Below are 12,574 nucleotides of genomic sequence, written 5' to 3' on the forward strand. Positions count from 1 at the left end.
ATTATAATCAGAGACAGAATATAACTTCCACTCTGTCAGAAGAGAGAAAAGACTAAGACCCATTTGCACAAAACAACTGTAGCAAAGTAATTTTTAGCACAGCACGGGCAAGCACTGACCTGTTGTCGGACAGGACAGTCACGGAAAGGAACAGAAAAAGAAACATCCCGACGAACCCTCTTCACAGAGATAGGGCAGCTTGCTGGGATTCCAGACACAGGCACTGGAGACCCCGGTCCTAATTTAAAGAAACCATACCGGACCTTAAAACTAAGAAAAGGAATCCAACAATAAAAGTTGTATAGGCTTACCTCGATCAACCAGGAAGTGGGGCATTCTTGGGCCAGGAACACGCAGGGTCATAGTATCATTTCCACAGTGCACAGAAGGACCCAGGCGTTTCAGCTTAGCCGCAGCAAGTTGGAATCGGGCTGAATTAAGTTAAATGAGACAAGTCGACCATTTGCCCATTTGAATAAAGCTGCAATTTAAACATTTACAATTAACATACCTTGTCCAACAGACCAGTATCCATTAGGCTGTTCTCCTTGTCTTTCAGCAGAATCATTGGATACAGCACTGCCAATGATAACCTTGCCAAAATTGGGTGTTCTGTTGGCAATGGTGCCATGTGAAAAACCCATTCCTGAAAAACCAGCATGACCAATGCTTAAACAGCTTGCGGTCACCACAGTCAAGCCGAAAAGTAAAAGATCCCTAAGCTCCAGCATTGCAGGGGCAATTCACTATTCCGCTCTACTTGTGAGTGCCGCTATAACACATCAATTCAGTTGAATAAACTTGAACTGCAAAAGTACTTTTTGTAAATATTCACTTGGTCATTTACATGGCTGACCAATCAATTCTGTCATCTGTGTAATCCATCATCACTTACCTTATGGCTTTCACCTGTGTCTCATTACGTTGTGAGTTACCTCAAGGTATGAAAATATCTAGGAAATGTGAAGCCTTTGTTGATAGACATTATATTTTACTCTCGTTTTAATGATTTACAATGCGGTTTCATTGCATTTTTTCATTTGGTTTTCCAGTTTGTCAAAACAAAAGTTATTCGCACCTGCAGACTCTGTTAGTTGGGCAGGGTTATGTGATGGTGCATTATTTTAAGGTCAGCTTAGTTCTATTTTGTAAACTTAATTCAAATGTTTTCAATAAACTTGTTTTTTATTTATTTATTTATATTTCTGTCAATTGTTTTATATTTCCACCAGATAACAAAGAGTACTCACAGGCGCCCTCGTTTGCATCTCAAAACTTCACCTCTGATGTTGAGCACATAAAGCATTACATTTCTTGGTAGAACATAAGCTTCGTTCGCTTTGAGGCTACTGATCTTCATGGTGTCTCCCGGTCCAAGACAGTTCCAGCTCGGTTCTTTCATGTGAGTGTCTTACTGCAATTTTTTGTAATTTAGAGTGGTGGATTAGACTATTCTTAGACTAACATAAACGTAAGAGCTGTCCAAACTGAAAACAACTAACACTGACGTATCTTAAGTTAAAATACGTCAGTGGCTTTGTGTTGTTCTAAAATGCACACAGGAAATGTTTTTAGTAAGGCATGTTAGTTAAAATTACTTAAATGTTCTAATTTAACTAAAGCCTAGTTCTGGTTTATGATAATCCCTGTCTGGGAAACCGCCCCATAGTTTCCTTGCAGTTGAATATTTAATCAACATATTGTACCTGTAGTTTAGATTGTTGTGTTCAAAAGAATGAACAATATCATGATATAAACTGAATGAAATGCACCCTTATGAAAAATGAGCTTCACAATGTCATAGAAGAACCCTTTTTGGCTAAATGGTTTCATAAAGAACTGTTTATATCTGAATAACCGTTCTGCTTAACAAAACGTTCTTTGCAGTGGAAAAAGGTTCTTTAGAATATAAAAAAGTAAGAAATAGTTCTTGTAAGAACATTGGTGGGAATGGTCCTTTGTGGAACCCAAAATAGTTCTTCAATAGCATTGCTGTTTTGTAACACTTTTATACAAGAGTTTAAATAAATAAATTGAGGAGAACATTTGTGACTCCTGCACCATTACAGGCATACCACTGCGAACGTCACCACGACTCATCGCCAAACAGATGCTCAGTCAACTCCAGAGCATGGGATTCTCTCTCCACTCCTCCTTCACATATGAATGCTTCATTTTTGGAGCCCCGGAGAGAGTGGGACCCAAATCTGTGTTCTTTCCCGCCACTACTCTTTTGAGCACCTATGATCTGCCCTTCCTACAGCAGCCTGTCAGGGGGATGTACTACATGGGCGCTGATGTTGAGAGCTTCTCATCTGCAAACGGACCCGGGCAGATGGAGAATGCCTTGAACCATCTTTACCAAAGGTCGCTGTGTTTTAGACAGCTTGTCTCTAAAAACTTCTCGGTATAATGACTCTGCACTAACACCATATAACACTTTGGTTCTCATTGTTCCCTTGATTTACTGAACCATAATTTACTCAATCTACTACTTTCCTAAAGGGATAGTTCATCCAAAAACTAACATTTACTAACCCTTGTGTCAGTTTAAACCTGTATGACTTAACTTCTTCTGCAGAACACAAAAGATATTTAAAGGATTTCTTTAACTAAACAACACTTGACCCCATTGACTTCCATTGTAATGAACACAAAACCACTGAGACATTTCTCAAAATATCTTCTTTTGTTTTCCATTGACATTTATGCATTTGGCAGACGCTTTTATCGAAAGCGACTTACATTGCATTATACTATACGATTATTTTCTAAGCATGTGCAATCCCTGGGATCGAACGAATGACCTTGGCGTTGCTAGCGCCATGCTCTAACCACTGAGCTACAGGTTAGAGCATGATAAAGAACGTTTTATCGGTTTAGAATATCAGTGGATGTAAACTTTATTGGCTTCAAAGGCCTCTTCATTGTCCACAATGATCTGAAGGCCAATCCGAAAAAATATTATAAAGCTTGGTATAACTTGAAAGATAAAAAATAAAATATTCTAAATAATATGGATTTTAGTTGTTTTATCTTATTTAATGCTGGTTTTGTCCCTGAAGCCTAAAACACTGGCCCATACAATACACCACAGAAACTCAAAGTGTTGGAGACAGATCTATTCATAATGTTTTGAAAAATTAAACAAACTTGTAGATTCTGTGTGCAGTAGAACTTGAAAATTGCATGGCTCAGCTTTGTATGCTAACCAGAACAATATGTTTTTTCCAGTACAAAGGGCTATCCTCTCTAAGCCTTTATATTATGTGCACCACATCTTCCTTTTTTCATTTTCATTCATTTGACTTGTTTTTGCGCTTAGGTCATAACATAGTTTTCCTTGAAAGCTGTGCTGTTGTCTCAGGTCACAGGTGGCTATTGAGAAATTAATTGCATATTGCCTTAAATGTGCAGCTCAACAAAACATTTTATTTGAAACTAAGTAACTGAGTGCTGTTAATCCACATCCATTTGGCCTTGAAACGTGTTTTTGAACCGCGAGTCCCATTGTTGAGATTATATGTAATGCTTAGTTTAAAATAATTGAATTTCGGGCTAAAGGCTATGTGCTCAATGTTTTACTTAACAGGTTTTGGAAATGTGTGATTGGCATGTTTGAGATGTTAGATTTTTTTATCACAGACTTAATTGAGCCTCAGTTCACCATACTGTGATATGAGACACAGTGTGGTGTCTGGCAGCCCGTTCCTGTGAGGGATGACATGACAGTCACTTTTTACGTGTGCATTTATAGTTTGGTAAAGTTTGAATTTGGTGCTTATATCAAATTGTTACATATTTCCATATTTAATTTATTATGTATTATGTAAGCTTTAGAGAGTCAAGAGATTTACTAATTGTAGTTGTGCCTATACTGTACGCACACACAAAAATGAAGACACCATTTCCAGTTCAGACTATTTTCAGTTTTTCTGAACTGACTCTTTGTAGGATGGGTTTAGGTAAAATAATATTTTTGTTTAATTCTGTGAACTACTATCAATATTTTTCTCCAAATTTTAAATACAAATATTGTTTCTATTTGCATGTATTTGCAGGAAATGAAAACTGCAGAAACAGGTAAACATAACAGAAAACATTCAATTCAATTCAAGTTTATTTAGTGCTTTTCACAATGTGCACTGTTCCAAAGCAGCTTTACAGGGGCAAACAAGAAAAACTGAAAAACACAAAGGTAAACACACACCACAATGCTTTGTGTTTATAGAACAATGCTCTGTGTTTTTTGCTCTTCTGAAAAAAAATGCTCTGTGTTTTTCAGAAGTTCACTTTACAGCAACACAACAGTTATAATTGAACATCCATTTAAGGAAAGTAAGGAAAAGCTATGTGATAACATTTATTGCAGTTTTCATATGGCTTTTCGTGCTATCAGTCTTTTACATTGCTTATTTTTTACTTTGCACCTGAGGTTTGATTTTGCTTAAATTCAACAGACACTGGACTGGTAAGGCCACAATACTTATCTTAAAATGCTGATTAATTGAAAATTTGGAAGGGTCTCTTAATTTTTTCTGTGGCTGTACATAAATGCGGACTTTAATGGCTATGTATTGATAGCAGTTATATAGACCACACTGAAGAAAACCACACTGCTTGTTTTTACAAACACATTCTCTGACTGGTAAGATGTGCCATTTTAAGCTGTGTTGAGCATGTTTTTTTATTTAGGATTTATGCTGATGTGCGTTTCTTATCTTTGGAGTTGATCCTAAGTGTGGAACAGATTACTAACATAACAGAAGCAGACAGTCCTTCAGTGTGTGACCACATCACATGACCTCAACAGCGGTGTTACGGTGCAGGCCTTTAAACTATAAATCTCATATGTCAGAGGATTTGTAGTCATAATAGAACTGGGTCTCTCTAGAGCTCTCCTATTGAACAGTTTTAGATTCATATGCAGACTATTAGCCAGGGTGCTTTGGACAAGAAATGGTGTGTACAAAACTACGGTACAGCTTCGCCATCAAAATGCTTTCACAGACTGTTTCTTTCGCACCGTATTCTTCAGCTCTCATGCTGCTGTTTCCCCCGAAACCAGCTTGTAGGTGAATAAATTGTTCTCGGAAGTCTTCCTTCCATTTCTAAACTTAGCCAACGAGAAAAAACTGTTAGTCATCTGACATTGTGTTAAACATTGAATTTCCTGTTTAATAAAATAAATTTATCTGTCTCTCTTGACTGCCCACAAACCTTGGTGGGAAATGGTATTATTTGTCAAAAAGCTTTTGAGAGGGTGCAATATAACTTTTAAATGTTCTCCTCCCCAACGGCTGAGTAACATTTGACTATGGCCAAATAAACTGTTATATACCCATTAAGCCAACAGGGACAGAAGGCACAAATAAAATGTGGCGTAACACAGAACGATCTCAGAGAATGAGACATCCGTGCTGGGGAGATCGGCCGCTCCGACTGGTGGTTGAATTCGCACAGCTGCTTTATTGAGCTTGTGGCAAAATAACAGAAAGATGAACTGCTTTAGTGGTTTAAAGATGGAGAGTCAACTAACCTGATACTATCAGTTCATCTTTTTTATATTTTATTAAGCACCAACACAACAAAATGATGCTTTTAATTCAAATTTAAGGAACAATGATCTAAATAATCAAAACTGCTTTGGAGTAATTATAGAAGTTATTAAAGAAATGAATCACATTCTCCTGAAAGGTGAATGATAGCTATTCATTCTTTTTGCAGTGTCAATGTTTGGATAACTAGACACACAAAGACTTACTAAATTATAAGCTTTTTCTTATTCTAACGTGACCCAAGGACAAAGATTTATGGCAAAGCTTTTTCACTACGACTGGATGAAGTTATGCATCAGGTCACATTGAGCAAATATGGCAGGGAATATTTGCTAAGAATATCCACACAGATTCTACTTCACGCTTCATCTCGACAAAACACTGAATCTGCAATACACTCTCCCATTACTTTTTGTCCAGGTGAGCTGCCCTGTGGATAAACATTGTCACTTTCAGTAAAGTCACTTGACTAATTTTCCTCCATGCATGAAATTATGTCGCTGTGTCTGGTTCAGCCTTGTGTTCTGTTGGAATTCCCATTTATTTTGGTGAGTGATTTCTAGAAATGTAATTTTAAAAGAGGCGGCTTGTCAGGGTGGGGAAAGCCATCTGTGTCTGATCCACTGGTATGTGTGACTGAAAGGCAGGGCTGAATGTCAATCTGTGAAGTCCTCTGTGGAATTGGATGTAAACCAAGGGGAAAGACACTGAATAAAATGTCTCTCCGTTTTCGCTCTTGGCGCAAGAGGAACAATAACAGATGCTGTTGATAGGCAACACTTATTCTGAGCGGAAGTGTAATTCAAGAGGATACTCTTTCATTTGGCTACCATCTAGTACCTATGCACATTATTCTAATTTCCTCTCACAACCAAAACACACCACACGTTGTATAGTGTTCCTTTTGTCTTCACACTCATCTATATAACCCAAGCTCCAGAGCTTTAGTGAAAAAAATCCAGTGCAACGCCACTGTCAGTCAGGGTCCCCCACCAGAGCTTATATCTCTGTCAGAGGGACTATATGCTGCTCCAGTTTGAAGCTATGTCAGGATACAGCCCGCATGCCGTCACCTTAAGCCCTCCCATAGCAGCCCCGCTGGGTATCTCCGAGGAAGCAGAATGTAGATCTGAGAGGGTTTACGGCAGTTAGAAGGCCTCATGGAACATCAGGCCAGGCATGACAACAGTAGCTGTAATAAAAACTGACAGATGATTGACTCCTGGGAACTTTGGTGTAAGGGGGGCCGTGCACACTTTGCCTCTGCATGTAGATGGGTCTTGATGTCTCATAAGGAATGAGTGCATAAATGTTTGTACATGTAAATTTAACTTGTTACAGAAACATACTGTAGGATTTCAGTACATGGCGGAGCTGTCCAGCTATGTGGTGCTGAAACGCAGTTACAAAAGGAAAGACTCTGCGTGACTGTCTCGCAGAGCTTAATACAAGGATACAGTGCATATAGAAATAACGCGATCTTTATAGAGATTTGCTTTGTGATTTATTTATTATCATATTTTATTTTTAAAACTCCATTAATGAGAACAGTTCAATTAAGTTTTCTTCATCTGTGATGTCAAAGTAAATAGCTGGGGCTGTAACAGATCGATACCGTGCGCCGAGCGAGCGCAAAGAGGCGAATGTGTGAAAGAATGCGAAAGGGGTGGAGTTCTGTTCTTTTACTTTACAATCTGTCCAGTGCAGGAGTGAGATCGCACTGCTGTCAGGAGAGGCACACACTTCCACCCTTCCATTAGTTTTTGCTGTACAACGAATTGCTTAACCAAATCCGCCCTGCAGTTATTTTGTTTCTTGTAATGATACCGATGTGATTTTTTTGGAGAGCATTTGAGGTTTCCTGCAGTCCTCCGACACAGACGTCGATTCTGTCATCCCGCAGCGTTCCTCGCGCGCACTCGCACCCGGAGCCGTGAGACTTTCACAGACGCTCCCAGGACCCAGAACCGCCAAACTGTTTGAAGTGGAGAGCTTCCACCCGTCCCGTGCGTCCATGGAAGGGGACGTTATGGATAAACTGGAGGACATGGCCTCAGTGTGCGAGTTCGACCCCATCACGGGGGATATCCCCGCTACCAAAGTGGAGATCACCGTCTCATGCAGGTATACCGCGTCAAATCACTTTTGACTCATTTAAGTTCATTTGACGGGTCTATCCAATTGTATCCAAACAAAGCTCAATAAAGTAAGACTAAATATTTAATAGTGTATTTAAAATGAATGGTTCATGTTCTTCTAACCGAGGTTGTGTGTAGGCTATATACAGTATATGTTTGGTTGGCAAAGGGTTAATATTTTAGGTAAATGCAAAATCTAAAGTTAAAAATAAACTTTCGGAAGTAGGAATTCACGCATTCTGTCTATAGAGAATTGATATGAGCGTTAAACTAATGCGATGAGAGTGTACAAGTCCCTGCAAATACCCAGTATATAATTCAAGAGATACTTTTTATTGGGTTCAGTTGCTAGATTTCACTACTCAACACATTTTACAGCTGTAATCTTAAAGTAAACAATGATGAATATTCATGAGGACCATGAAAATAACCAGAAAATGAATCTGACTGGATTTACATTATAGTGCAAAACTGTAGAATATTGATTGTATGTCCCCCTCAAACTAATTTCTGTTCTGTGCTTTTTCATTGGTGCTTGCTTGTGCGCATTATATTGTAAGTGCAGTGTTGCATATTATTAAGTTGCATTTTGAGTTGACACTAAGCAATGTTCATTTATCACCCAAGCTCTTCTACTGGAAAAATGAATGAGATGAGGTGAAAATAAATTTCAGTCATGGGGCTTCTCAGGCAGGATCGCAGCCGGCTCATTGCTCAGAGTAATGGGTTGGCTGTTGGTTTAGGTTTTCAATCATCTGGAGAAGTAATGGGTAGTGCTGGCGTTTCAGTTATGTCTTTAATAGACTTTTATAGCCAATTATACATGTTTCAGTCCAATTTAGACAAAATTATTTGACTAAATTTCCCAACTTGACTGTCAAACCCTATTTTAATAGGGACAATTTTCTTTAAAAGTGGATAATAACCATAAGCATGCCAATTTCTCATCTGCAAGTTAATATCGCCTGCTGTCTGCGCAGTGAAAGACTCTATACTAATTATGAGTGCAATTTTATCAGTGATTGCTAGATGAATAAACTTCTCAGTTACAAAACGAGGTATTAGCAAAATTTTTATCTCAACTGTTTTATTGAAGCATTAGTAAATTGCTTTTTAGACTGGAATACATTTTTACTTGCTTCATGGTTGGCTAAGAAGCCAAAATGCCATTTTACAATACTTACTCAAAAACATGGCCTTCCAAAACCAGGCTTATGTTTCATTCTCTTTCAATCTCTCTTTTTATACCTCTACCCCTTTCCAGAAATCCTATAGGAATGCTAGTGGATTGCTAATGTGATTTCATACAATGGATTCAAATAAAAGCAGTTAAAAGAACTGGAGAAATTTAACGTAATATACCCACTGGATAAAGTAAAATTCTGAAAAGATAATTTAGTTTATGGCGTATCATATTTGATTTTGTCTGTAATCTTATAGGATTGATGTTTGGTCCTTTTGAGATTAATTTCAAGTTGTAATTATACAATTCTATTTAAATTCATTTGAATTTTTTCATTGCTTATCCCTCCTGTAACTCTAAAAGCTGCAAAACTCATTACTGTTATCACTTTCGTGATCAATTGATTATTTTTTTTGCATTCTTATTTTTAATTGAATTTGATTTTTCGCACCTTTACTCCTAATATTGAATCAATGCATTAATAAACTGTTGTCTCCGGACAGTTACTGCCCCATCTGTTGGGAACATTTTCACCGGGGCCATGATGAGACTTGGCGTTGCGGTGGTGGAAATCATAACCTGCATTTGTTCTCTGTAATATATTTAGTTTGGGGCTGGTTATCAGGGGATTGAGGCAGACGTGGAATTGAATTGCTTCACTTCCCCCACCAGATTCTTTAATAACCTGCAGATGTTATTGGAGAACAGAAAGTTTGGGCTGACAAACCCAGAAGCTGTAAGGAAATCCTTATCAGAAACAAGAGAGATGAGATATGGGATTGATCCAATTGTCTAGACCTAATTGTGTTTTGGGATCGGCTCATGTTGTACTGTTTTAAGTGGCAGGAAGAAGCTATCTAGATGCATTTGTTGGGTCTTCAGTATTGTGGTACAATCCTATTGTATTGTGGTACAATCACTAAAAGAGGTCACAGGATTATAAGAAACCCGATGTCAAATTCAACCAGGCTATCATGATTTCTCAAATCCACAGACTTACAAAAACACGAGACGATATACCACTCCTGAAACTCAAGAAGTATCTGATTAATACTTTTGGGAATACAGCATTAGTTTCTCTGCCACTTCAAACATCAATAAAAATGTTTTATTTGTGTTTCTCTCTTATGATGTCTCCCAGGTGACACAGGTCTTGGTTATTTGCAGGTTCTACTACTGTAACTGCTGCATCAAGCTGCATTTCTGTGGATAATGTCTTGCCTAACAAATAAGAAAACTTATTGATAACTAACTTTTTAGATGATCCACATTTTTTCCATTAAACATGCAAGAAGTACCTTTCCGTATTTGAAAATAATTGACATTAAAGTGCTTCTTCAGTTCATGATGATCATTCCCCTAAACATTTAATTTAGTATATTGAACATAATCGTAGACCTTAATCCAGTTTGACACCAATCTAGATAAAAATGAATATTTGAGTTTATATGAAAATAATAGCCTTGACATATCTTAAAATATGTCATTGCCATTGTTTTGTCTCAAGATGCACACAAGTAATGTTTTTAATAAAATGTTTTCTAAAAAGTGACTTAAATATTCTTATTTAATTAAGTCATAGTCCTGGCTTGAGCAAAGCCTGGTCTGTGATTTAGGTCGCTTCTATTAAAATGCCCTAGATAAAAATATTACTTTTGTGCATCTTGAGACAAAACAATGGCAATGACATATTTTAAGATATGTCAGGCCAATTTATTATCAGTTTAGATAGCTCAAACTTTTAGTCTGGGACTAGTCTTAAACCTTGTCTCTGAAACTGGCTCTTGACCTTTAACTCCCTTTAAATTAAATTTAGCGTCAAACCGGATTAAGGTCCACAATTATGTTCAATAAACTGAAGTATTAACATCACTTGCCACATTATTTATTTACAACCAATTTGTTCTAGTCCTTTAGATTTTTCTTGTAAAGATATGTTTGTTTTCCATTTCTGTTGGGAAACATGCCAAAGATGTCCAATCCCTGCACCCCTATTGTTGCTTTCCCTCGGGAAGATCAATGTATTGTGTCAGCGGAGACGCATAGTTGCACTCGTTGGCAAGCTTTAGTTTCACTGCAGATCCACATTCTCCTCTTAGCTGACCTTGCAGGTAAGGAACGAGATCATGGATGGAATACATCTACATTCACATTCCACCCCTCCACTGCATTGGCTCCGATCCTGCTGTGAACAGCTCTTTCAGGGACTCTTTCAATTGGTGGGCTTTTTAAAACCTGGAGATGAATAACTCGAGGTTCAGCTTCGTTCTCAGCATGTGATTTGATTTCAAATGGAGCCATGTGCTATTGTAAGCCATGATATCGTTCTTTTAGCTATCCGTTTAGCTCTATTGCCCTTAATGGCTGGATTGTATCATCTGATAATAGAATAGCAGAGCATCTACCAAAAATAAGGACCGATAATAGTCACGTGAGGGTAATAGTCGCTAATCCTTAAATGCTTAACGTGCATATATGAACATTATTAAACGACATCAACACCATTATGCAAAAACTAAATAAGGTAATAAAGCATATGATGTAATGAAATAAATGTACTTTTTCAAAAACTCCTAAGAAAGAAAGATTTGAGAGAAATGTGGAAATATACAGTCACATGAATGACATCAAATCTTTCTTTCTAGATTACTATGCGCTCTATTTTCGCTGTTATATTGATCTTGAGTGGTATGATTGACATTTTGTGGAATCGTCCGAATTATAGCTTTGAGGATAAACAAGTGTCTGAATAAACTGCAATATGACCAGTCTGTGGATAGAAGGAAATCATAGGCTAGCACATAATGTTTTTGAGAGGAGGGACTGAGTGTCTGACCTCTGCATGTCAATGAGGGAAGCTCTTAATACAGCGAGAAGTCAACAGATGGTGAACGGATGGATGCGCTTGGTGAGAGCTAGGCCAGTTGTTAATTGAGCTGGCAGATGTACAGTAGTAAGTGTAAAAATGAGTCAGTAGCCTGTGTGTGGGGTTGGCTGGGAATGCTTGTGTCTCAGCAGAGGATGTTTGAATTTACGAGATCAAAATGGTCAAGTGAACTCTTGAACTCTTTGTCGCTGATGCGTGGTTCAGATGTTCAGTAAAATACTGTACTGGAATGACAGCATAATTCTCCACACTTGTACTACAAGTCGAAACTTTACTCATATAAATAATGCAAATAAACACACTGATAGCAAAGATAGTTGATTTAATAATATCAATGTTATATGTTATAATCAAGGTTATTCCCAACATTGATTTAACATCAATTGCAATCAATTATCTTTGCTATCTGGGTTGTCTGTTTGCCTTAAAGTATTGTTGTAGAAATATCTCCTGGTCTCTGACCAGTCTGTTTTAAATCAATATTGACAGTCTTATTGCTGTTAGATAATGTTGATTTATTTCTCAAGCATTTGTATTAAAATAATAAAATGAATGATAATCTGCGTATCTCACCAACTCTTTGCAAAAACAATAGAATAGTTTCATTAAAAATATTCACTCTCACATTGGCTTTCATTTAGATTTCTAATAGACTCTCAGCCCGCTCAGTTACATCCGGCATACGTAGCTTCAGGGAACAATGACATTTTCACTCAAGATGCACCGAAGATTACGGTCAACGACGCGAGTCATATTATCCAATATATACATCTACAATCAAAAAGGGGAAAGGCTTCAGCTGTACGTT

General features: G+C 37.6%; 1 protein-coding gene across 2 annotated transcripts in view; it reads left to right on the forward strand.

The window, feature by feature from the left end:
- Positions 1 to 7,277: 7,277 nt before the first annotated feature.
- cpne5a (copine Va) overlaps positions 7,278 to 12,574 on the forward strand; it is a 58,641-nt gene continuing 53,344 nt past the window's right edge. For both annotated transcript variants that reach the window (XM_056773282.1, XM_056773283.1), the window contains exon 1: positions 7,278 to 7,682. In XM_056773282.1, the coding sequence (XP_056629260.1) occupies positions 7,573 to 7,682 (110 nt within the window). In that variant the 5' untranslated portion in view covers positions 7,278 to 7,572. The remainder of the gene's footprint in view (positions 7,683 to 12,574) is intronic.

The sequence above is a fragment of the Triplophysa dalaica genome, chromosome 18 (assembly GCF_015846415.1).
Source record: "Triplophysa dalaica isolate WHDGS20190420 chromosome 18, ASM1584641v1, whole genome shotgun sequence".
In the NCBI taxonomy this organism is placed as follows: Eukaryota; Metazoa; Chordata; class Actinopteri; order Cypriniformes; family Nemacheilidae; genus Triplophysa; species Triplophysa dalaica.